At 46.2% G+C, this 27,688-nt stretch overlaps 1 protein-coding gene across 41 annotated transcripts in view; it reads right to left on the reverse strand.

The window, feature by feature from the left end:
- The window catches only part of TCF7L2 (transcription factor 7 like 2), a 197,718-nt gene that overhangs the window by 158,879 nt on the left and 11,151 nt on the right, over positions 1–27,688 (reverse strand). For 25 of the 41 annotated variants that reach the window (XM_067709370.1, XM_067709368.1, XM_067709366.1 and 22 more), the window contains exon 4: positions 25,351–25,419. The exons of the other annotated variants lie outside the window; for them this stretch is intronic. In XM_067709370.1, coding sequence (XP_067565471.1) covers positions 25,351–25,419 — 69 coding nt within the window. The remainder of the gene's footprint in view (positions 1–25,350; positions 25,420–27,688) is intronic. 41 annotated transcript variants of the gene reach the window in all.

Below are 27,688 nucleotides of genomic sequence, written 5' to 3' on the forward strand. Positions count from 1 at the left end.
GCTTTTTCAAATGCTGATGGACCTGTGGTCTGTCTAAACCAACCTACCCCGTCAGACTGACGTCTGCTCCAAGTTGAGAGATGCTCTACCAGCCGTAGACAATTCTCAAAGACCTCTAGTTGCCGAGGCTACGTCACCCCAATAGTGGAAGGTAGGGAGGAAATTACCCAATTGACCATTTATTGTAATAACTACAAAACCCATAGCAAACATGCTTCAAGATCTCTTAAGAAACCCATTGCTTCGTTATTTCTTGAGGAGAAGGATGCCTGAGCAAGAGTCTTGCTAACCTCCTTGGAACCACTTGGAATTCAGCTCAGCTCCTCTCCACCACCCTCATCGCTACGCACAACCACAGCAGAGCGGGAAACCTCACCTCTTCTGTTTTATCTTTCCCCAAACTAAATTCTAACCTCTGAGGAACACAGGGTCTCCCTGATGTCTCAGAAAACAGAAGGCCCTTGGAAAGTGCCCCAAATCTGCAGAAGTTTCCCCCTAGAGCCCTGGGCTCTAGCCGTAGCTCAGCCACTAAGGGGCTTTGACCTTCACCTCCCTTTCAGATCCCTGATCTGAAAACGAGGAGGTGAATGAAACAGTCTCTCTGGCCCCTTTCAGCTAGAAGGCCCTAAGTTGGCATACTACACACACCGCATCAGCCTGCTGGCTTCACATGTGCTAAGTGCCGGCCACAAAGTCTTGTGCCCCACAGAAGCCAGCCGAGGAAGGAGAGGTGGGCAGTCGTGGCCTCTGGCCTTCCTAGATAAGGATCACTGGTGAGCATTCCAGCCTCCGCCAAGGGCCTCAGCAAGGCTTTTGCTAACTGGTTCTGCGGCCATCACTCAGCGCTCAGGAAGCCCTGGTCTTGGGCGGTGGTCGACAGCGAGAACAACCTTCTGGATTCTGGGGTGTCTCCCATGCCCGGCTCTCTCCGTTGAGCTGCCTGCTTTGGCACGTGGACCACCACACTGCCCCTTTTCTGGCTTTTAGGCAAAAACCAATTTAGCATCACTTTGGATATCACTGAAAGCAGTCTTTTCTTGGTGCCCTAAAAGATACCTTTCGACAGGGAGCACAAATCATTTTGGTTACCATAGCCAAGAGGGTCACCATCCTTCTCCCCAAATGTCTTTTTTTTCCAATGCATAGAATTCTTTTATTTGTTCATTCCCTCCCTGGGGGAAAACAGAGCTCTAAGGGCTCCGGGGTCTGGCCAGGGTCCTAACTAGGCTGCACCTCCTACTGGCCTGTTTCCTCACCTGTAAAATGGGACTCTGTCCATGACCACCTACCTCGCAGGATTGCGATAAGGTATAAACGAGATTAATAAAGTCCTTAGCCCCGCGCTGGACACAAAGTTCCCAATAAATGTTGACCATTATTATTTCTTCTTGAATATAATTTATTAAATTAGAAAAGAAAAGGATCAGCTCCCAGAGGCTCAAAGCTACATGCCTACAGTCACTGGATACTTGGGGTAAAGATTCAACAGCTCATTTACTCGCGATTATTTCTGGAGCCCCCAGACAATGAGGAGAGAGCAAAGAACTGACTTCCTATCCCCGTGGAGCGAACGTCCAGGTGGGGAAGGGAAGAGCCGGGTAGAGGAAGATGCCAGGGTGTGAGGATCAACGCACGGAAGGAAACCAAGGGGCAGGCCTGAGGGAGGTGAGGACCCCTGAGGAGGAGGTTTCAGAGAGGGGAGCTCTGAGGGAGCGGCATTTAAGCCAATTTCACCAAAACACCAGGCAGCGGTAGGCTGAAGGAGAAAACGATCTGAACCACACAACAGCCTGGGTGAAAGGTCCTCCTAGATCAGTCCCTCCCTCTGAGCTCCCCGGCATGTGGTGACATGCGCAAGGCCACCCCCATACTTAGTAAAATCCAGCGCAGGCCAGGGTCTCTCCATCCCTAATCAGTCCCGCCCCTGCAGGGAACGACAGCCTTTAGGAGAGAGGGGCGGTCGCTCCGTACCCAGGGCTGAGACAGAAAGACCACCATGAAACAACAAAGTCCAGCCACTGTCAGGGAACCAAGGAATCTCTCAGCAACTATCTCTGTGGGTAATCGTGTGCTTCAGCTCGAATATAATTACATCCAAAATGTACAGAGGTTAGGAGATTCTCCCCCCACCCCCCTCGTCCATCCCAGCCACAGGTCACCTCTCACAAGTTCCTCCCGTTTACCTGCCCAAGTCCCAGGTTCCCATTTACAGCCATGGAGCCTCATAAGAGAGTGCTGGGATCTTTGTAGATTCTTTCTAGTCTGCACGACCAACCCCATCTCTGCCTTTTCATCTCACCCATGGGAGAAAGGAGAGAAAGAGGCAACAGCAACTTGTGAAAATCAGGTCGAAACTCCAGTAGCTAGAGACTCTGATTTAACTGATCCGGAGATGAGACTTTTATTTTCCAGAAGCTCCCAGGTGATTGTATTATGCAGCCAGGGTCAAAAACTCCTGGGTTACAGGAATGTAACTGATAGGTGTCCATCCAATTATAACAATGTGGGGGGAGGGAGTCTGGGGGGGACTTAACATGACCAGTTTTTTTAATAGACAATCTCTATACTGTCTCTGGCAAAGTCACATGTTGCCATCTTGCCCAACACAACTGGCACACCACAGAACCCAAGGCTTTAGAAGTTTGGTTGTTCCTCAAAAAGTTAAACATAGAGTTATTATAAGATTCAGCAATCCCACTCTTAGGTACATACCCAGGAGAAATGAAAACATATGTCCGTACAAAAACCTATGAATGGATACAGAAAACGTGGTGTGTGTATATATACATATATATATATATATATCCATACAGTGGAATATTACTTGGCCCCCCAAAAAAGGGATGGAGAACTGACACGTGCGAAAACATGGAGGAACCCTGAAAACACTTTGCTTAACTAAGCAAAAGAAGCCGGACACAAAAAGTCATATATTTTGCGATTCCATGTATAGGAAATGCCAAGCATGGGCAAATCCACAGGGATCACCAGGGCCCGGGGGAGGGGAAATGGGGATTGAGTGCTACTGGGTATGGGGTTTCTCGTTGGGTGTGATGAAACGTTCTGGAACGAGATGGTGTAGATGGTGACACAACTATATGCCCCAAATCACTAAATTGTGCACTTGAAGTAAGAGAATTATCTGGATTATAAGTACCTCAGGAGAGCTACCGGCCCAGTGCAGGGCGGGGAAAGGAGGCAGCCCACAGCAAAAAGCATCTTTACAAGCAGGTTATTACCAAAGACACATTCCCAGGTCCTGCCTTCCAAGATTCTGATCAGTAGATGGGGTAGGGAGAGGACACACGAGAAATCTCCATTTTCATCGAGGTAAGAGTTCCCTGATCAGGAAAGCCTGAAGCATAATGACCTAACACTTCATTCCAGAATCTCAGAGGAGGATCAATGCGGTCGATTACTCTTCAGGAGAGGCCTCAAGGGGCCAGAACAGAGCCTGAAGTCTTCCTCAAGATGCTCCCATCCCGCGTCCTAGGACTCCCTCTCCCCCCAGGAGCTCAAAGCCCTTGGCAAAGACAATGCAAGCTTAGCGCCCCACAGCATCTAGCTCAGGAGGCCTCGCTGGGCAGCCCGCACTTCTTTTGATTCCAGAAATGTTAGCCCAGCGCCCAGGCGATTGGCAGTGAGCTGGAACTCGAACCCAGGAATCCCGACGCCCACGCGTTCTCACCTCCAGCTCCCACAAAGGTCTCTTTGTTGGGTCTGGGTGTCTCCCGGAGGGCACGTTTCCTTCCAGGGCTGGGGAGAGGAGGCGAGGGCGGTGTGTAGAATGGAGTCTATGCCGCCGCCGACGTACATTTTCTGCTCTCCACGTTGCCCAATCCCACCACCAGAGGGGATGGATGGGCAGCGCTTTCCTGGGCTTGGCATGGGGCGTCCTGGAGGGAGTCAGGTTCCGCCCCTCCCCAGGCCTCGCTGCTCTGAATGCAAGGCCTCCAAGGCCGGACAGGCCGCCCACACCCTGCCAGCGCAACAAGGCTCAAACGAACAACGGCGCTGTTGTTCAGACACGCTCTTTAGCCAGTGAGGTTACCCTCTAGAAATACTTCTAAATAAACACATAGGCCAGCCCATCCTGAGGTCTACACGCTGCCCAGCTTTCGGCACAATGCTTGCCTCCGTGGCATTTCATCTTCCCCGTGGCCCTGGCAACCACCTCTGTCCTCCTTCCTGTCCGAGGTGAGGTTTCCTTGGGAACCAGAGGCAGAATCCACAGGCTCCCTAGCCTGAGGCCGGGTGATCACGGAAAGCCAGAGTTCTTCTTCCAACACCCCTGGCCGCCTTCGCCAGGGAGATCTCTGCTTCAGACGTGATGCTGCCCTGGCTGGGTGATCGGGACGATCCCAAAGAGAGATCCCCGTCCCTGCTGTGGGGTCGTACCCTGACCCCTCTTGGCAATGGGAGAGACTCACCCTGTGGCTTTCCCTACCCTGGGGGAGGGGTTCCCTGCTTTCGGAACCACTCAGGAGCCTGGGCTACATCTTCACACTGTATACAGGTACCCCACTAATAAGATCTCTGCAGCATCCCCACTTCCCAGAAAGGGAAACCGAGGTCCCAAAGGTACTGAGAGAAGCCAGGGGGCCACAGCCCTGGGCCCCCCAACTTGGCATGTACCCCAGCTGGCAAGGAGGGGTCCAGTACCTGAGGGTTCCTGAGGAAGGCCACAATGCTCACCCTGAGGGGAACTGCACGAAGGTGAGAGGCAGCTCTGAGCTATAAAAATACAGGATTCAGACTCTGACCAAAAGACACAGAATGGTCTCAAATTTAAATGCCTGCCTAACACCACTTTTCCCCCAGAGGGCTTCCATCAAACTTTGTCCCTTTTGGTGCTTCGAACTACCCACTGGGGTGGGTAAGGAAACATTATTCCCATTTTAAAGGTGAGAAACACACTTGGAAATGTGAAAGAACTATAAGCACCTGTCAAGTTAATTCTTAACATCCTTTTACATCGTGAGATTGTGCATCTGCCCCCAAATTTAAGGGATTCGGATGTATGGCCGGGGGAAGGGTGGGAGGGATATAAATTTGAGTTACCCTGGGGATCTGCAGGACAACCACTAATCCAGTCCCCATTGCTGTGTGTCTCACTCCATGGAGAAATAACTACCTGTGAGGCCTGAAAGGCAGGCAGTTGCCTTTATTTAACAGTAATGGAAACACACTACCAGGAATAACGATTCCTGCATCATGCCAACCTGAACTTTCATTTCACTGTACGAGCTGCTGGGCATCAAAGCCAACAAATTCGCAGAAATGCTCGGGGAAGAAAGGAGGGGGAAGAGAAGAAAGCCCAGCCTTCTGCCCACCACCATCCCCCCACCCTATCCATTAGAAAACATATTTCTAAATAAATCATGAGAAAGCCCAAGCTACAAAATATTCCACAGTGCTAGGTGCGCCGAAACCCCCAAAACATCACCGCAAAACAAAAAGTGTTTAGACCTCAATCTCACTGATTCATCTACCCCCACCTCGGTCCAAATCAGATGAAATGCTATCATGCTGCTGTTTTAAAACAGTGTCCGAGAAGGTAGAAAAGGTTACCCACAGCAAGCAAGGACTGCCATCCTCACCATAGCAACACACCTATTTATAATATGGTCTACCTGCTTCAAAGGCTTGTACAAGACACTCAAGGCAAGTCTAGTGCTACATCCAAGCCGAAGAGGAGCCGGAAACTCTCGTGAGCATGTCAGTGAAACACTTCCAATTACATTACATGCCACAATTATTAGCATTGACTCTCCATTTTTTTTCTTTCTACTCAAGCAAAAGCAAAGGGGAAAATGAATTACGACAGTTTCTAGGACATGGTAGAAACCCAGCATGTGACTTTCCAAAGTGCTCTGGCTATTTCTTTCTAATGGTTAACCCCGACCCACACTTGAGGTTGCTGAGTCCTCACCGGGGTCAGGCGCACACAGCCTGGTAAGGCACCCGCAGGTCCACAAGCAAGGCCTCGGCCATGCATACCAGATGCAGAAATTCCAGAACCCAGACTCAGATCTACAGTGGACCATGGAGGGAAAAAGAGGCTTTTGTTTTTAGAGGGAGATGTAGGCAACCACATCCAATTCGCCTCCAAGGCCCACATTAGAGTTTCCAGAGAGGAGCCCAACTATATTCCCAACAGCAGCCTCCCGTTTCCATGTCAAAGTAGCAAGCATACAGCATCAGGCAAGGCCCGGATTCAAACCCCAGTGCAGCCACTTACTAGCCATGTATTTTGGGGAAAGTCCCCTAACTTTCCTCAGTTTTCTCATCTGTAAAATGGGGATGATGCATAAAGTTGCTGTGAGCATTCAGTTTAAAAATATATGGAATGTTCTACAAACTGACACATAGCAAAAGTTCAACAAACAACATCTTTTCTTTTTGTTACTAATATTAAATTTCTCCTGGAGTGATGATTGCCGAGTAAACAAAGTCTCAGTTCCCGCACATGACAGTACCACAAGGATGCCTCAGAAATGTGAGTGTTCCCCTCCCTTAACACACACTCCAAAGGATAATGCCCACCCCATATCACAGCTGGAAAAACTGAGGCTAGACTCACACGTGTACCAGTGATAATGCAAACGTTCAAACCTGGGGGGCCAGGGGGAAGTTAAGAGAAATAGAAGGGTGAGTGACTTACAGGAACCACTAGTGGAAGGCAGACAGAGAGAGACCCACAGTTTTCATTCGGTCCAATGGAAGCATGACAAAAAGCATCCCTTGGACCAAAGTGAGTGACCCAGAAGATTGGGATTCACAGTTCCAGACACCCCACTCTGCTAAGTGCTTTCTTTTCCCAATAGACTGTACACTCCTATAGGGCAGGGACTATCTCATTGTATCCAGGCATCAGCAGAGCAGTGGACACATCGCAGACCCTAAATAAAGAATCTGTTTCTGCTGAATGCATTCGGGGGAGGGAGGAGCTTCAGCTTCTTGGGATCTCCCCTAAAATGTAGGGCTTTTTTTTTTTTTAAGCAAAATAAAGGCAAAAGATACAGTGTTATTTCACTTTGTTATCACAACAATCCTTTGAGGGATATTTTTATCATGCCTATTTTACAGACAGGGAAACTGAGGTTTAGGGAAGTTCTAGCTCAAGATCATACAACATCACAAAGCAGCAAAGTCGGGATTCAAGGTTGGTCTGTCTGACTCTAACATCAAGCTCTTCACCACTTCGTTATTCTCTGTATGTCTCTTGACGTATCATGTGTAGAATAGTCCTTAGCTACGAGCAGATGCCAGTAAGTATCTTTAAAATGGAAACGCAAAAGAAATGGGCAACTCAGGTTGTAGCTCCCAGGGCTCACAAAACCCTAGATCAACCACAGCTGAGAGTGCTTCACCATTGCCTTGCACACTCACTGCAGACGTCCCGGAAGAAGAATTCAATGCACATTTTCACCCACCCATCTCTGCAAGAGAAGGCCCAGGAGCAACACCGGTGACATGAAATGGGCTGGATCTGGTCAGGTCCCGAGTATTCAATTATTCCAAACCAGGGATCCAGCATCACCAAAGAAAAGGGAGCGGGAGGTCAGGGCAGCACCCACCTGGGTGGAGTTCTCAAACATGACACCTTCTCCAAATCTTCCTGGGGAGGAGTGGAGGCCGCAAGGAAGGGAGGGACGCGGAAAATGCCCTAATGCGTCCTCTTAACCAGAGCCTGAGCACTTCTCCACCAGAGAGAAACACAAGCGCAACAACGGTGACTTCTAAGTGCACAGGCTGATTATAGCTTTACTTTCAAAAGAGCTTTGATTGATCTTTTTTGATAGACCTGAAATAAATTAAACTAGATTGACTCACTTGAGAATGGACTCTAATCCCTTAGTCAGATCCCGGAGAACTCAAACCAAACCAGCTGTTAATTTAGGCTTTATAAGATAAAGCATGAGAAATCCAAGCTGATGTACCCCAGAGCAAAGCTTACATCATCTCTGTAAGCAATCAACTTACTGCTTCTTTTAGGAACTAATCAGTTCTTGGGTAAGTGGGTACCAAGCCTGCACTCTCACAGCGAAACTAGCTCAAGGAAAGGAAGAAAGGCGAGAGAGGAAGAAAGGTCCCGAGAAACACTGACTGACTCACTTCTCGACAAGCTCAGAACCAGCCCAAGACATTTTCGTTTTGCTTTCTGCTAGTCATCCATCTCCGGCTCCAGAAACTGCAAGTGAAAGGAAGCTGTGGACACTCTTAATATTTCTTAAAAAAAAGAGGGGGTTGGGGGGGGAGGAACTGCAGAATTACCCAGAAAATATTCCCCACTACGTTTTTATCCTCTCATCTTTGAAGATCACACTGTCCCCTTTATCTTTGCTCCTGGGAGCCTTTGATTTGAATATAGGAACCCCAAGGCTTTCAAGTGGTGGCTACCCATGGCACTAATAGAGTTACACACACACACACACACACACACACACATACACACACACACACACACACACACACTGCAGGCTTCTTCCCAAACTAAACTCTGCTCATAAAACAGGCAGCCCTCCCAACTTTCACCAGGATTTTTGGAAAGGGATTCATTCCTCTATCCCTAGTGAAGATGGGCATTCACCTTGCCTGGACCTCACCCACAGTCTCACCCCAGGAGGCTCCACCACAGTGCCTTTCCTTCTGAAAAAAGCAAGGCTGCTAGCCTCTTGCTCCCAAACAATGATGTTTCATAGAACACTCTGTTTACTGAACATAAGGGGATCAAGCATTGAAATCCAATTTAAGGAATTATGGTGCTTCGGACTGTTTTTCTTCAAGGATGAAAAAAGACAGGCATGTTGTTTCTGGAATTAAGCCAGAAGAAACTGATCCTTGTAGTAATACATGAAAAAAGAAAGAAATCAATGAATGTATGTGTTTATGTATGTGGCTGGAGGGAGAGGAATAACTAAAATGTAAGTTAGAAGCTGAGGAGCAAATGAATGTGACTCCTGCTACGGAAAGATCCTGACGTTGCTTTCAAAGTCCAATTTTAATACCTATCTGACAAGGAGAATACAGTTCATCTCTCAATACTTCTCAGAAGCAGAAGCAATTTAACCAGAAAAGATGGCATGAAAATCAAGCACGACGACTGTCCACTCGCCTTCATTAGCAGCAAAACAAACCACGCACACGAGGAAGGGTCAGAACCTGAAAGGACGACAAATATCATTCCGCTTTGAACAAAAGCAACCACTGCTGCTCCGTACTCGGCACTGGTCACTGTACGTATGTTTTCCTATTTAATCCTCTGGGATCAGTTCTGTCCCCATTTTGCAGATAAAAGTGCCGTGGCAGGGCGGCTCCAGAACTCGCCATGGTCCCACATGCACTAAATGGGTGACGCCAGGTGTGTCTAACGTCAGTGCCAGAGCGCTCATCCATCACCCTAGAATGCCTCCTTTTTACAGCAAAAACGTTGAACTCCAGATAGTACAGCCCTTTCACAGCTTCCCACCTCTGTGCGCATCCTATGGAGGCATTTCACAGACAAGCAAACTGAGGCCCCGAGAACAAAGCTCTCCACAAGCAGATAACTCAGAGGCAGACCTCCTGGACCCCTAGTTCTAATTATGAAGCTTCATCCTCTCCCTTAATTTGTTCTTCCCCACTGCCATTCCCAAAGACAAAGTCCTCCCCAGAGGAAAATGCCTCATCTCACCAAGGGCTGCCCGGGGAAGGAGTTTTGTGATTGGAGTTAATTTGGGGAGAGGGGGGATAGAAAGGAGGCAAAACTATTAAATGAAGTAAATTAAGACATTTCTGAGAGGTATGGCGTAAGTCATCACTTAGAGGGACGGACCAACTGAAAAGGTAAGGCACTGCTCTGGATGAGAGCTACGCCACCAGCCAGGACGCTACAAATGACACTGGAAGAGGGCAGGGAAATGGAGGCGCCTTCTGCAGCCCAAGGCCACTGACCGGCTACAGAGGTCTGGCCAAGGCCAACAAAAATACCATACCTTTCTGATGAACAATGACTGCTAAACACAAGTCCTTTTTTTTTTTCCAAGGGAGGTGGGAGGGTGGGAGAGCGTAAACACACTCTTCTGTTGTTTTACGCGTCCCAAAGCCAAAAAGAGGGGCGTGAGGATTTAAAAAGAAAAAAAAAGTCCATTGACTGTTTTCTGACTTCTCATATTTCACTCTCTTTTCCTTTTGGCCTCTGAAAAAGCTAAAGAGAGCCATAAAAACGGACAAACCGCCCAGCCCTGTGTGTGAATTCGGCCTTCTGCAAACGAGGGAGGTTTGAACTGGACCTTCTGGAGCCAGGAGGTGTTAAAGAAACAGTGACTGCTGTCAAGTCGATTGGGAGAATAGATGTCATTTCTTAACCTCCACTGAGAATAAATCATTCCGGACAAGCTCCTTACTGCATCGCTGTTATCCAAGCGGAAGTGTGAACAGGCCCGAGAACGCCGTCCACTCACTGATTTCTTGCCCAGGAGAACCTCCCAGGAAAGTTCCAGCGAGGGGACCTGTGTTGTGGGCACGGACTCAACTGCAGACATGCTGCCCCTCCCACCATGGGTGCTGGCACCCAGGGCCCCGGAGCAGTGAGCTTCTAATCACAGGTTCTGAAGGCCTCTTGTCCCCAGAAACCCACTAGGGCCACTTGTCTTTGAGACAAAGTGGAGGAGGACGGGGCTATTACACGCTTATTACAGATTCAGACAAACAATAACCTGACCACAGTGGCCCCAGGAAACTCCCTCATAAAGAAAGAAATAAGTGTTATTAGGTTCGCAAGCCAGGAGCCAGCCCTCTGCCTTTCAAGAACCAAAAGGGATGCCTTTTAAAATCTATTTTTTTAATGAAGTTCGAAGCAATAGAAATTAGACCAAAGAAGAGAGCAGACACTACAGCCAAAAGGCCACGAATCCCTGTCTTGCTGTCGCTAACTTCATGTCCATCAGAAGCTGAATAATTCCAAGTCCAGTCTCTCGATCAGTTTTTTGTCTGCCCTCCCCAGGGAGATAAATTATGTCACAACCCAGACTCTTCAAAAGGTATTCTGGCCTCCTGATTCGGCCCACTCGCTTACAGGAGAAATAACTCAGAACCAGATTCTTTTGGTGGGGGCGGGGGGGGGAGTAGAAAAAGCACAAAAAGGTATGCCACACAGTCCATCATCAACTTGGCAAGAGTGTAACAACAGTGTTGTCAGGGTGACCAACTGTCCCCATTTGCCTGGGGCCGATGGGTTTCCTCAGACACCCGATTGGTAACAGTAACACCACCATTAAACCTTTCTCATGGACCAGGCACTGGGCTAAACCCTCTCACAGGATCTCACAAAGACCCACACAGGAGGCAAGTCCTCTTATGAAACCCATTTTCCACAGATGAGAAAACGGAGGCACAGAGCCATTAAGCCATTGGCCCAATTTAAAGTTTTCAGCTTTACGTAAAAACAAAACCAAAAAAAAAAAAAAAGTGGTGGAAATCAAATACTGGGATAAAGAAAAGTTCATACTTTATGGGAAATTTTGACCTGGAAACTCGTTAATGAGGAAAAAAATATTTCCTGCCAAAGAAGATGAGAGGAAAGCAAGGGAATCACGGGAAATACAGAGAACAGGAAGATCAATCACAAGTTGGTCTAGATGTTTCCAAAATAGTCCTTAGAGACATTACATAACTAACACAGAAAGAGAGAGAAGAAACCCCAGGTGGGGAGCGTGTGACAGCAGAGGATCCAGGACGGGGACAATGGCTCTGCGGCCACTTGCCAGGGAACCCGGGCCCAGGCGCAGATCTCCAATCTCAATATTCCTTGGGAAGGCCAGCCTGGGACTCTCTCTCCTCAGACTCTCACGGGCCAGGAGCCCTAGTCCCTTTGGTCCCCAAGCAGCCAAGTTCACGAGCTGTGATGGCAACTGGAAACCACAAACCATGAACGGAACCAGAAGTCAGCCGAAAGATAAAGATCCACTCTCACGGAAAAAGCAACGATAGCAGAACCACGGAGGTCGAAATCAAAACCGTATCTGCTTTGCATGGGGCATGTGGTTTTGTGTGTGTGTATTTTCTACACGTCAGCTCATCCGCTCCCGACATGTGCAAGTCACTGTCGGGCTCCTTTAACTGCTTTGCAAAACCAGGGGCCTGGAGAGAAGCATTGTGGCCAAAAATTCCAATAAGGCCAGAGGAAAAAAACACCAAACAACTCTCAACTTATTATTATTAAAAAAAAAGAAAAACACAGTTGTGGAGGCAGTGGCATCCAATCCGGTCTACAACAACAACGAACTTGGTGCCTTCCCTACACTCTCCTAAAATGACAAAATCATGGCAGGAGGAGTGTGCTTGTGGGGAAATGATAAGTATATTCAGACTTATTTTCTGATGAAGATAAACTGGCAGATGTAACCCAACTGAAAAGCCAACAGAGCAAAACATAGTTGTTTCTTTTTTTTTTTGGTTGCCCTTTTTTTTTGAGGCGGGGGTTCCCCTCTTCCAAGGAAAGAGGGTCTACCATGTGACTGAAGCCTTTTCCTCCAGAATTCAGGCCCTGAGTGCCAATTCTTCAGACAGAAATGGCTTCACACATCAGGTCTTCTGTGACATGTGTCAACTGCTTTCACTCACCATTGTGAAAATGTGACAAGTGACAAGTTTTTTAAGACAACACAAAACAAAATCGGGTACACAAAGCACGGTGGTGGCTTGGGAAACACCTCCTTTTGAGCCTGGGGACATTTTTCAACCTTCCTTTAAGTTCTCTTTCACGAAAAAAATGCCTGCCTACGTTGGGTCAGTGAGGTTTTTTTTTTTTAATTAACAGGAAAATTCTTGGCTTTTTCAGCCCTAACTAAGCACCTGAAGACCAGGAGGAGGAAAGAAGAGAGGTTTGCTTTTGGTTTTAAGGATAAGAACCAAATTCAGAACTTTGTGATTCCTGAAACATCTTCTGAATTGTCTTATAGATTCCATACATCAACTAATCCCTTATCTAGAACTTGATACCATAAGGAAGCTAATTATTGTTTAATTCTATAGAAAATAACTTACTTTAAGCTCAAGAGTTGATATTATCTCACTATTTCATTTTTGTATCATATTTTAAGTATTCCTAGGTCTTCTACTATCTATTTATATCTGAGGATCTAATCAAAAGGACAAAAATGCCTCTTTGCACACATGACTGCCAGATTTCAGCCCTGTTCCAAGACCAGAAAGGGACAAGTTAATCAAGAAAGCACCCCTCCTGGACCCTGAAAAGACTTACCCCTACCACAGATAGGCCATTCTACCCAGAAAGTAGATGCTTTCTTTTCCCTAAGAGTCTGTTTTCCAAAAACCCCCTTACTCACCGCCTGCCCAGTGCACATTGTCTATACCCCACCCCCAGGAGTATAAATCCTGAAATCACTTTCGAGTCAAACCAGACAGACCCCCAGTAAAGCTCACGGGACACAAGGGATGCTCCCTCTTTCAGTGCAAATTTCTTCCTTCAGATTCGGAAGCACATCTCAATGTTTCTTCCAAATTCATTTAGTTGCATTACTTGTTCTGAAATGATTGGGAGGTCTACCAACAGCCGGATCAACTTGAGGGCTTCGATGTGCTTGGGGGGTTTTGGTGGAGATGGTAGTTTAAATTATCTCAAAGTGTTCTGCCTAAATTCTACTGTTAAACTAGTCTAGAATATTCAGATTCTCGGAATTCAGTATTGAGCCATAATTGTAAAATCTTAACTTTTTATTATCATCCCTGGATTCTTTCCTCAACTGAGTTGGAGAAAGTCAGAAAGTAAAATTCTAATAAATTTGCCTCTGGGAGAAAAGATTTGCCTGGAAGGAACACTTAATGTATACCACCACCCCATACAATGAACTGTACCCCAATTAGAGAAAAAAGCTCCTAGGACTTTAACCTTCATTTACACCAGCACTCCCAATGGTTAGACTTATGGGCTGGGGGCAAGACTGTACAACCATGAATTTCTTGGCCGTCCACTGCCAAGCTCCTTACTCAGTCCTCCAGTCTTTCAAATGCTCCTTTGAACAAGCCTGGAGTCCAAGTCCAGTCCACTCCACAAAAGAAAAGCAACAAGAAAACCCCAAAACCAAAAGAGAAAAACCAAACAGTAACAACTCAATGGCAGGCTTTACCAGCTCCTCCCAAAACAAAAGGAAACTAGAGTCTTCTAAGACCATCCTGGACCAAACCAACACTATAGAAATGGGGGGTGGGGGGAGTAAAACCAGAAATTTTTAGATGAAAATCATAAAATTCCCAGGAATGCAAACTACTGGATGAATCTAGAATACAAGGTCCACATAGATCCTAATGAGTCTGAGTTGTGTAAACACCAGTATTTAGCTCCGAAAGTTACTTCTCTAAAGTTCAATGTTGCCCTTCACCTCATCAGTATATACTGAGCACCTACTATTGAATACATACAAAGCTGGGTCACCCCTCAACAGCTATTAAAGAAAAATAGAAAACTTTAAATAGATAAGACCTTCCAAACTCTCTTGCAAATATGCATAATATATGTATTTCAGAACAATAATGCCTTCTTGACTGCTTTCCAGTAGAGAATCAAATGCCCCAAGATTATCAAGTTAAACTTAGCTGTCCCTTTCCCCTCTCTCTCTCTCTCCCTCTCTTAAATCATCATTAAGGAAATAGAAAGAGCATTTCCTAGGCTTCCTACTACAAGGCTTGGAAAAACCCACAAGGATATTGGGGAGCTGGAAACACATAAGAAGAACCTCAAGTTTCCTATAGATTTTGGACCGTCAGCAGCATTTAGGAAAAACACCTCCTCTCGTTTCTGCTTCATATGTTTTTCTTATTGGTTCATTTACACAATGCTGCTCTCCTGACGGCGGTCAGTACATCGTTTTGTCATTTCTGCCTTTCCCCGCCATTAGTGCAGGCTGCTGAGACGACACCCCAGATGCCTCCCCAAGTGGCTAGCAGCATCAACGCATCCCCTTCCTCCAAGTGGTCCCCCCGTTGACTAATGTTCACCAACACTCATACATCATTCCCAAATTGGTCCAAATGAATTAAACACAGCTCTGCTTAACATTACGAGATTTAAATGGATTTTCTCTCTACAGGTCTGCCCCATAATTGGGTTTATCCATCTTGTTGAAGTACAGTTTACACTTGCTAACATCACGCCAATTCAAGCTACATTTTCTGCTCCAGTGGCAGGAGCAAGGCAGATTTGTCATCGGATCATAACAGGTAATTCAAACAACAATTAGTTTGATGACGGCCCGTACGTCAATGTCTGCTCCCAGCAGCCCGGCTCATACTCCCTGCTCTGTGTTCCTCAAGATGAATTGTCTCCACAATTCTTCAATTTCAATCATCAACAATGCTTACTGAATCAACTTAAAAACTATTGACACAAGACTATCTTCCCTATGGGGCAGCCTCGCCAAAGCTCTGGCGAAAGGAATCCTCTAGTCCCCCACCACCGCCCCAGGATGGGCTACGACCACACACACATCCATTTTCAAGCCTTGGACAGTTTCTGACTGTCAACCAACGTTTTTTCACTCTAGAGCTTCATCTCAACCTCGAAATTCAAGGAGGCACAAGGTTTGGGAATAGAAAGGAATGAATTTGCTTGTGAAGGATCATCCAGCTACAAGTAGGAAAGTGCTTAATTTATTTATTTATTTTTTTTTGGTAAGTCCGCTGCAGGAATTAATGACAATTGTCAAAGTCTGAGAAAATGTTATAATCCAATGGGTAACACTACTTGTCATTTAAAGAAAAAAAAAAGTTAATATTTCTTTTAAAAACCAACTAACCTCCAAGCATCTTGAAAATTAGAAGATAATTACATAAATATAAACCAGTCCAACTATGGTTATGCGTTGTTTGGGCAGTGCCATCGTCATTAAGACAGGGTACAAATTCACGCACTGAAGGAGAGCTGAAATCAAAATATGAGATACCTGGGAGAGAATATTAAGTTTACACGGGGACTGAAGGCCTATCTCAAATTATTTGGTTGAGTACCAGAAAAATATACTTATTGGCCTCTCATGTTATGAAAGAGGTTATTATGAAAAAAAATGCAAACTTACGTCCTCTGTTCCCTTTCTGCCCACAGTATACAGTATTTCAACACATTCACACCACTGCTGTATACCTACTATGTCCCAGGCATTCCTACACAGTGCTCTAAGGATACAAAGATGAGTAAGACACACCTCAGAAGAGCTTACATTCTAGTCAAATGTTACAAGGACTAGGCAGGATTTTCAAGTGACATAAGAGAAATGCAAACAGCAACCAACAGGAGTCATAAATCTTTGCTACTCAGCAAAGATAGTCCATGTCATCAAATTTATCATGTGTGATGTTCTTGACAGGAAATAAAAAATATACAATGCATGACGGAATAAGGCTGATCTGAAATCTACAAATGAGTACTTCACATAGTTCCCAGTGGTTAAAAACAGCTGCTTGTATTTACCAAGCAGTGTGCCGCTGCCCTACCCACCTCATCACAGACCTGATCTCATTTCATCTCCCAACAACCCTCTGGAAATTAGCATCATCCCCCATTTTACAAATCAGGTAACTAATTTACCTAATTAGTAGGCAGACACTGGCAGAAACTGGACCTGAACCCAGGTTATCTAACTCCAGAAGCATACGTGCTGAACAGCCCACCTCCTCTTGTACCTATCCCTTTAAAATGCAAAGGTAATGCTCCTAGGGCTTCAGTGGCAGGGTGCCCACTTGAAGCTGAAAAACTAAGCCCGTGGTTCTCAACCAGGGGCAGTCTGGGCCCCGGGGGGACATCTGTCAAGTTCTAGAGACGTTTTTGGCTGCCACATTTTTGTTGGGTGCTAGTAGCATGCAGAGGGGAGAGGGGAGAGGCCAGGGCTGGAGCTAAACAAACATCCTGCCATGCACAGGACAGTCTCCTGTGCAACAAAGAATCATCAGCCCAAAGTGTCAATAGTGCTGAGGTGGAGAAGCCCAAGCCCGCACTAAGCCGTCTTATCTCATCCAGCCCGGAAAGACATGCAAATTTCCAGTCCAGGCCTCAATCGTTATAGAAGCTGGTGGAACCAAGTGTCTTTCCAGCTGGTACCTCAAAAAACTAGGGTTTTGTGAAGATGCTTCAAAGAGTCCACAAATATTTGATTCTAATGTTTCTTTTTATAACATGCCATAGATAAAGAAATATACAGCACCTGTGCCTACTCTGGTATTTTTTTTTAAATCTCAATGTATTACTCATTAAAATATTAAACAAACCGCCAACCACCCAGGGGTTTTGGTGGAACCCTTAGGAAGAATGGTCAACCGCCGCTTCTGTGTCACTGAAGAGTATGCTGCAATTCCGAGGTAAACTGTTTAAAAACAAATTGCGACCACTTATCTGTTTGACCAGGATGTGATACCGTGCAACCAAACCCAACACCAGAAACAAATTAAGTGCTAAGTTTGATAAGCCTGAAAAGGTCAGCCATAACCCACTTAGAAACGTCTGTGCTTAGCTAAAAGGCCCCATGATTCTCAGGGACTTTATAAAAAAAATAAAAATACTATTATAAAGTGCAACTTATAAAATGAAGTGACTGGGAATTCCCTGGCGGTCCAGTGGTTAGGACTCAGTGCTTTCACTGCCAGAGCCCAGATTCGATCCCTGGTCAGGGAACTAAGATCCCACAAACTGCTCGGGAGTTTGGAACTGACATGTACACACTGCTACATTTAAAACAGATAACCAACAAGGACCTACTGTACAACACAGGGAAGGCTGCTCAACATTCTGTAGTAACTTAAATGGGAAAAGAATTTGAAGAAGAATAGATACATCTATATGTATAACTGAATCACTTTGCTGTACACCTGAAACTAACACAACATTGTGAATCAACTATGCTCCAATATAAAATAAAAATTTTAATAAATAAATAGCTGCAAAAAATAAATAAATAAAAAATAAAATAAAATGAAGTTACTAAGAAAATACAACCAGCTGACTGCCACAGACCAGACCTCTACACCTACTGGCTGTGGTCCATATGGGGGACCCAGATGGCTGATATAGAACAGTTGTTTCCATTCTTTCCGGTTGTTCTAGTCAAAGACAACCAGAACTTCTCTGCATCCTCACCAGCCCTCTTACAGGCCATGCAGGCTGGGCCCCAAGTGCCTTAATATGGTGGAGAATGAAAAGATACAAATAACTCAACTTATACAAATACAATGATACAATTAGAATAGACAGAAGTTAAAAACCACTAAGTAAAAATGAGATTGTTTTATTTTATCTGGCCAATGCAATGCAACTGCTATTGGCTTGGACAGGAGGATAACTTCTCCCTGAAAGATGGACATTAAGCCAAACTGGACTCCTGGCTTCTTGTCTCAGCCCTGTTTCCACCAAGTAGTGGGACCTCAGACAAACCAATTCGCCTCTTTGCTCCTCAGTTTCCTTGCCTTTCAAAACAGACTCTACCTTTGCTCCACTCCAAGGGTGTTCTGGGGCCCATCAGCACCCCTTGGGAGTGTGTCAGAAACGCGGGATCTCAGGCCCCAGCCTGGAACTACTGATCCCACATCTGCATTTTCACAGCACGGGGAAGTCTGAACAGCACTTAAGACTGCCAGGCCCCTCAGTCTCAGGGTCCCACAGCCCCCTGCATATGACAGCAGAGTCCCACCTTCTCACATTGGTACTAACTCAGGGGACGGTGCCCATCACTGAGATTACCTGTTAAAGAAATGCTCTCAAGAGAGACTCCTACCACTGAACATCCTTTAGAACATCCTTTAGAACTCCGAATGCAACCAGTCTCTTCTCCCCCAGGGAAAGAGTCAAGCTAAAATAAGCCAACAGACAAAAGATTTTACAGCAGTTGTTCTCATGAAGCTACATGCATCAGAATCTTCCAGAGTGGGACGGGGTTCAGATCCCAGCATCCCCCTAGGCCAGTCTTTAATGCTCCCCTGGGGACTGTAATGTGCAGCCAGAGTTGGGAAATACTGCCCTTGCCCACCGGTTCTCGAAGGTTCTGTGCTGTCACCACAGAAGCGGCATCAATATCACCAGAATATTTGTTACAGCTGAAACTCTGGTGGGGCCACAGATGTGCATCTCAACAAGCCCACCAGGCACTTTCTAGGTGATGCTTGCTCAAACCTGTGAAACACAGACCTAGTCCTGATGAATGAGGATCTCCAAGGGGTTAAAACCCAGGATTCTGTATTTTTTGAGCGGCTCCCAGGTGGTTCTTTTGTATAGACCCCAGAGAGCTGGTTAGTCGCCATTGCTTGAGGAACCCCCAGACCCTGCTGAGCTTATATTCTGAGCAGACAGTAGTCAGCATGAGGCTGTGTAGTACAGGCTCTCTCCAGCCCAGTTTTGAATCCTAATTCCTTGACCATGCGCAAAATATCTTGCGTATCTGAGTCTCCATTTCCTGGTTCACAAAATGGGGATCATGGTGGTAAGAGGAGCTACGCCATTTGGGTTTCCTTCTGTGTTGTTATGAAGAATCAATAAAGAATTCACATACAGCACTTAACACCAGACCCAATGCGCTGGGAGAATTCAATGAGCAGAAGCTGCTACTACTATCAGCTGTTGTTATTGCCTCTGACCCCTAAGACCAAGCACGTCACTGCCCAAGCCACTCTTCCATAAACAAAGAAATCCCTCTTCTTGAGCCTTACAAAAGTATCTGGCTCTCCTCCCATAACCAGGGAGAAGGAAAGGCCTCAAATGCTCATCAGAACCTAAGGGCAGTCTAGTTTCTCACTCAAAATGAGAAAAAGCTATCCCCCTTAATTACTTGGCCAGCCCTTAATTTTTACTCAGCAAGCGAAAATGACTGAGCAGCCGATAAGTGATCAATTGACTGATTTCAGAAGCCTCTGGGGCAACAATTCCAAAACTTCAGTAGGCAAAAATCAGAACCCTGATTAAAAATGCAAACTCCCGGACTGTATCCAAAACCTACTGAGTCAGACCAAGGGGGGTGGGGTGCTTATAAATCAACATCCAAAGCATCACCAAAACTGAAGCTCCCTTGATACGTGTTGCTCCCTGATGAACTCCCCAGGGGCCTGGCACACACTAGATACACAATAAATATTTTTGAATGAATGAACAAGCATTCTGAGGTATGGACTTAAATGAGACAATTAGGCTAAAATGCACCACTATAGCAAGTGAATGAACCTTTTGAATACGTTAACTGGCACCCAGAGGCTTTGTCAAACTACTCTAGTGAAATGACATCTGTGTCTGTCTGTCTCTCACATACACACACACACACACACACACACACACACACTGCATTCTTTGTGGAAAATGGACATGAAATCTCACAGCCAGTCTGGTGATGGGACTAAAGAACTGTATGAAGAACTGGCTTCTGCGAGTTCTCCCTCTTAGCCCAGATCTGCTCCTCAATGGATATCGCAAACCCTCACAAAACCTGAAAGGCCAGGGAACTTGTGGAGCGAGGGAGGGCCTAGAACTCAAGAGACGACCATCCGAAGCATGAACTAGGGAAAAGCCAGGCACCCTCAAACATCCTGCTCAAACCTGCTGGTACAATTCTCTGGACATTTTTATCACGAACACCAAGGATCTACTGGGGCAAAGAGATGGACCCTGAGCCATAGAACCTCAGGAATCTTAACAATGTTATGATACGGACAAGACTGAGTGCCAAGTTCACATTGAAGAATAAAGGACCAAGAGGGGACAGGACACTCTCCAAATTGTATCCTTCTCTCGCTGGCTCCACAAAGCACCCAGGCCCTGGAGGAAGGTCCTCAGGCCGTAGTGAATCATGGCAGACGAGTTCTAAGACCAAGCAGAATGGTATGGGCTGGGAGAACTCAGATGGAAGCTTGCAGCCTCGAGGATGAAAGGGAAAGCAACACCCACTACAAAATCTCCACCGCTCAGCTGTGTAAACAAATAAAATGGTCCATTTCTTCTGGATCCTCTCCTAGTTGTCTTTGTGCACGCGCACACACACACACACACACACAACCACTGCACATCTGAAAAGAAAAACAACGAAGAAAGGTCTACACAGTTTGTTTTTGCTGCGTGTGGAGTTTTTTTTTCCTAAATCACATCTGACTTGGTGTTAAAACATCAACCTTTGGCCAAAATACTCTTAAAACAAAGGCTTAATTGGTTGTGAAGTAGCCCTTCTGAAAACCAACGGAAACATCTTCTGTGGATCCTGACCTTGATTCCAACACTACTCTTGGGGTTGGAAGGAGTGTGGGAAGAGCTCTCTTCAGGGAGGTAGTGGAGACGGTGCTTAAACGTTTATCCACAATCACCTGCAGGGCACTCCTGGGAACCACCTGCAAAGTGAGTCCACCTCTGCGCTCAGCCTGCAGGATCTCTTCCGGGTTAATGAAGACAGTGGGAGGAGTTCCCAGAAACAGGCCCCCCAGTGGGAGGAGCTCCCACTGGGGCCAGAAAGCAAAGCCCTGCGTGAAGGGGCGTGCACTGGAGCTTGGGCAAGCTGGCCTCTGATCCCACCCAGATCTTTTTTTTTTGCGGTACGCGGGCCTCTCACTGTTGTGGCCTCTCCCGTTGCAGAGCACAGGCTCCAAACACGCAGGCTCAGCGGCCATGGCTCACGGGCCCAGCCGCTCCGCGGCATGTGGGATCTTCCCGGACCGGGGCACGAACCCGTGTCCCCTGCCTCGGCAGGCGAACTCTCAACCACTGCGCCACCAGGGAAACCCCCCACCCCGATCTTTTTACTGCTCCCCCTCCTGTGTGCCACTCACACACCCAACAACCACTATGCTGGTGCATTTCAAAAGATATCATTTGAAATCCAGTGTTCAAGTCTCTCTCAAAAGGGCAATGCAAGCTAAACACACATATCACTCTCCCAGTCCACTCCTGAGTGTGAACAGAATCCAACACACATATTCCTCCAGAAGATCTGGGTGAGAATGTTCCTCGGGCCTTATAGTAGCAGGAAACTGGAAGCAATCCACATACCCAGAAGCACAGAGAGGACACCTGCACTGTGGCACAGCACATGGCAATAAAAAGGAGCAAACCATGCTGCTGGCAGTAACGGGTGAAACACACACATACGCCAAGTAGGGCCAGACATGAGACAGTCTATTTGCTACACAATCCCATTGCTAAGAAGCTAAAAAACAGGCAAAACTAATCCATGGTGATAGATGAAACTAATCCAGGGTGAAAATTTTGGTCAGCAGTCGTGGGAAGCTTTGAGTAAGTGAGACCCCAGGGGAATTGGTAATACTCCTTTTCGGGGCCCCACAAACTACAGCCTAGGAGCCAAATTCAGCCACTGTTTTTATGAATAAAGTTTTATTGGGACCCAGCTACACCTACACCTATTCCCGTAGGTATTACTTTTGGCGGCTTTCACACACAATGGCAGAATTGAGAGGCTGCCACTGAGCTTGTTTGGCCTACAAAGCCTAAAATACTCATTATCTGGCCCTGTACAGAAAAAGCATTCCAACCTCATTCTATATATTGCTTTGGGGGATGGTTTCACGGATGTTCACAAAAGTAAAAGTTCGTCCATCTCACCACTGAGGATCTGTGCACTGTGCTGTACTTATATCTCAATAAAACTCTCTACAAGTCAATAGAGTTAAATATCTATGTCTGTAAAAAAAAAAAAAGCCTTTTAATTTTTATTCCAATTATACTGTGTTAACCATTTAGGGAAAATACAGCTTTTGTGTTGCTCTTGCCTTTTCAAAACTGAGAGGAGTTAGGAGATTGTCAAAAGTGAGGAAGATCCCAACACATCAATTGATACTGTGTCCAAACCTTTTAGAAGAACATGACAGACGCGTCTAGAGAATCACTCAGAAGCCATTCACATAAATGTTGCACCTGGCCAAGTCCTGAGATTACAGGAGGGAAGGGAAAGGGGGAGGAATCTCATGGGATGCACGGTGTCATACTGCTCTAGGTTATTTCAGGATATAGCTTAGGAAAGCAACCAGCTCAGCTCAGATTGAAATACTGTACCTATTAAGGTTAAACAGTTTTAAATTTCCAGGGAAGAAAATTCTGCCCTGACAATCACGCCGCATCTAAGCCTTAAACTGGAGAATGGGGCAGAGGGCACACATCCGCTCTACTCTGCACGAAAGCAGGGCCACCCTCTCCTCTCCCCCTCACGTTGCTACTGAGCTGCCATGTGCCTTGGGAACAATTTTATTGTGTCTGAGGTTTCCTCTTTTTTTCCCCTTTGCTTCTTTCGTTTCGTTTTGTTTCGCCATTTATCCTTTGATGGTCAAACTAAAATTACAGCTAGATGTCATGTGGCTTTGACCTCATCCTGGTCTAGCAGAGACTGGGGGAGAATGAATCCTCAAAGCATGGTGGTGCTGGGTCTCTAATAAAATATCTCTCTGTTTGCCCACATGGGCATCATGCCTTAGCAAACAGAAGCAGAGGAGAACAATACTACCTGTTCATGGACGAGTAGTAATGGTTTCAGTCCTCCAGACAATGAGCTCTGTAACTTACTCCATCTCCCTCCTGAGAAAGCGCTTCACACGGCCCGCACTGTGCCAGGTGGTTTGGAGAAAGACGAACTGCTCGGCCTAACAAGGGACACTTCAGCAACGGGTGTAAAGACACAAAACAGCTACTCTGGGCTCGGCTGGTCTCCCAGTGACATGGCCCCAGCCAGCCTTTCCACTCCAAGATAGGGATCGTGATGCTATTCAACCTTGACAATTCCCATACCCCAGGCAACGGGATTTTCCAGCCCCCCCACAAGATGTGGCAGGCCTCACGACACTGTTCATCATCCACTCACCAAGAGTTAGGGTTCGGGCTTGCTCTCCAACCAAGCCCCGAGTCTATGCCCTTTTCTGGGAGCAACGTTCACTGTGCTGCTGATCAAAAGGAAGAAGGGTCCCCCAGGGGGAGTGCCAGCAAGAACACCAGCCCTGGGGACTTCCCTGGGGATCCAGTGGTTAAGACTCCATGCTTCCAATGCTGGGGGGTGGGCCACGGGTTCGATCCCTGGTTGAGGAACTAAGATCCCACATGCTGCGCAGCGCGGCCAAAAAGTAAAACAAAAACAAAAAAACCCACCAGCCTTGGAAAGAATCTGGGGGTGGAGGAGCATCATCGAGAGTCGTACTTTCCCCTAAAATACACACACGGATCAGCAGCACGACTGCAGAAGGAATCCAAATATTTTTTAAATAAGTTACTGTCACCTTGAAATGAGTACAAAATACTAGGGGATCCACCGAATAACAACGTCTGCTGAGTCCTACTTTTCACTGGTGGCATAATTCACAAGGTACCTGGGACAAAGGGCTACTGGAAAGTCTTCTCCAGACAGAGGCAGATTTGAAACAGCACAGCTACAAAGATGCGATATGGCTGTGGACCACATACACACACCCAAGTTATCCGCAAGGGCTAACCACAAGAAAGTGAGCAAGGGAAGAACGGAAATGATATAACCAAGCGACACCCGCTTCCAAGGAGAGAAGACCCCGGAGCCAGACCTGAACGCCCCAACAGCGGGTTTCAAAAACCTCCCCTTGAAGGGTTAACCCAGAAGCAGAAGACTCAAGAAGTTTCGGCACCATTAGTTACACCATGAGGTCCATCCATCCTGGCCAGGCCAGGCAGACAGACGAAAATCGTATTAGTCTGCTCTCCCTCCACGACTGCTCTCTGTTGGCATCAGTTCAGCTCTGAGTCTATATTAGTCCGTGATTTGTTTAGCCTTTGGATTTAAGAGAATGGAAGTACTACGTGAGCAGGAAACAGGACACTCATCAGAAGCTGGGATCTGTCGCCTTTCCCTCCCAGCACTTCCAGTGTCATGTATCAACAAGTCCTAGAGAAATCAACATTTCAGAACAATCAGGTCAAAAGTGATATTCTTAGCACCACTTAACATGATTTTGATCCACCGGAAACAACTCTCTGGCTGTCACACAGCCTCCTCTGCTATCTCACCCCCCTTAATTCTTCCCATTCACATTCTGTCACCTCATGTGACTCCCAATTTAAGACCCCTCCTGAAGCAAAAAACAGTAGCCAAGCTAGGGGGGTCTGTGTGCCCATCATGCCTGATCGAGATGCTCTTAACAAAAAAACACAGGCTTCTCCTTCTTTCCCTATCTTTAAATCATTTTAGCAGCATTTCTTCTGCTCTTGTTTCTTCTTTGCTTCCAACCTCCGCCGAAGAATCAACCACAACCACACTGCCATCATCACCACCGTCATCATCACCTAGGTCGGGGGAGGGGTGGGGAATAAGAGACACAAGAGACCTACACATAGCCAAATCAAGCTTCGGGATCTCTTGCATGTCCTACCTGAATTGCAATCTGGTGTTCAATCGTTTTGTACGCAGAGTAATGTGTGCTCCCGGACTGAAAATAGAGCTGTAGAAAGAAACCAAATCAAAGCGTTCTGCTTATGTCACAAACTACAAGAAAACATCTTAAGCAGTTTATGAATACCAGACAAACCTTCCTAGATTGAACTGCAGCCTTGGCATTCAATCAAGACCTCTGTATTTTTATTTGTTGCTATAAATAAGATGATCATAATCATCTAAAGTTTAAAAAAAAAAAAGCACCTATTCAATAAGCAAAAGGGGGGTGGAGGGGGCCGGGAGCGAGGATCAATGACACGAAAAGGAAAGACGGACGCCCATTAAGACATAAAGGAAGCCAGTGTGCTGAGCAAGATGCTGCAGAAGAATTAACTGTATGCTGCAAACATCGTCAGAATTGCGACACGTAGGCAGGAGGGAAAGACTGGGAGAGAAAGGATGTGAGAAGCCACGAGACTGCAAAGGTACAAGCCTCCCAGAGTTCTAAGAACTAGGCTCTCACCCTCAGACACAATTCTATTCTGGGGAAAACAAATGTGGCAGGCAGAATTCAGGGGCCACTCGATGCCTTATACATTCTTTCGCAATGACTAAGCTATCAGTCCCAGGACGGCTCAGGACGGCTCTGCAGCCCGCACGCACTCTAGGAAGCCACACTTCCCCAAAGAAGGAACCAACCAGTGCCAAAGAGCCACTGAGTTTTCTAAAGACCACCTATATATTTGGGGGCCCCCGGGTGAAGGTGCATCCCTGGTTCACCCAGACTCTCCACAGCAGAAGGCTAAAGTCAATCCTGGGCCTTTCCCTCTGAAGCCCTGTAGATCTACCATCAAAGAAACGGGTAGCCCCAAATAAAAAGAAATACCAAGAGGCCTCTCCAAATTCTTCTTTTCCCAAATAGTACTTATTCATCTGGGGCTCCTACCAACTGGGAGAACAAACACCATCTGCTGACTTATTTTATAAACCATACAACAAACACTAAAAGGTCTCAACAATATCTGAAAATGCATTTTAATTGGCCATAAACGAACAAATGATGAAGAATCACACGGTCCTATGAAATCACTGACCATCTCCCTCGCAGTAATAGGCAAATTGGTTACATTTCCAAACACAGATCTGTATTACTATAGCCAACTATTGCCATTACTACCACTGTACGATTCCTATTACCAGAACCTTCCTGTATAGCAGTTCTTTAGACCCCATTATTTTGTATCTTGCTCCCTGCAAGAAAAATTATTCAGTTTATACAGGTTTTTATTTGGGAGGAAAAGAAAAAAGAAATTCACATAAGAACTTCTGAACCAACTCATACTAAACGCAACGCAGTAGTAATGAAATTTTTTTAATTGCCTAAATGCACACTGCTCATGGGATAAGGCTGTACTGTTCCCAGTTGGGGATATAGTGGGTTCTGAGATCACTGTATCTGCTCCAAGTGAACAAACAAAAACACACTGCCTGTATATATGTTAGGAGTCTGCTTGCTCCCAAACAATACTAATCAAAGTTAAAAGGGGCACAATAAAGGTGGGCCAAAAATATATATATTCCTTTACCTGTCAAAGCAGAGTAATGAATCACACTCCCTAAAACAACAGAAGATAAAGGCTGAGCCACTGAGATAAGCCCCCCTACGCACACAGCACTCCACCCCTGCACACACACACTCAGGAGCAGTTCATCCAAAGTGAGTCACTGAGAAAGACAGATGAATTTGCCCCCTTGCCCCCCTGTCCTTTTTGTGAAAACTGCCAGTCAGTAAGGAGATCGCACTAATTACTGTGACAATTCTGCATTGTGTTAAAAACAACTTTTGTGCGAGGGATAGGTTCCTCTGCGAGTTTGGAATTCCTGGCTGAGAGCAGCTCTTGTCGGAGCGAGGGACTCCCCTGCTCAGGAGAGAGAAGGCAACACTAAAACCTCGTCCCCCTTTTCAGCCGGTTTTATGCTGCGATTTTCCAACTGCCTGATTCAGAGCTTAATGGAAACTTGTCCAAGCTTTTCTTCCCACAAACCTTGCGGAGCCCTAAGGCAATCTTGCACTCAGGGTAACCACAGAAATCTCCTATCGTCAATTAAAATCGAATGGACACCTGATAACTAAGTATACGTCGAGTAAACAAAATTTCATATCATCACGGCCCTCTGAATAAATTAATGAAACTGTGGCTAATCCAAATTCAATTTCCATTTGTCCGGTTCCACACTTAATCCTCACGTTCAGCACCACCCAAACAACAACACAACCCCAGAGAGAATGCTACAATTAAGACAGTACAAATGCAGCTGCAAGGTCCTTAAGAATC

The sequence above is a fragment of the Pseudorca crassidens genome, chromosome 16 (assembly GCF_039906515.1).
Source record: "Pseudorca crassidens isolate mPseCra1 chromosome 16, mPseCra1.hap1, whole genome shotgun sequence".
Taxonomy (NCBI): Eukaryota; Metazoa; Chordata; class Mammalia; order Artiodactyla; family Delphinidae; genus Pseudorca; species Pseudorca crassidens.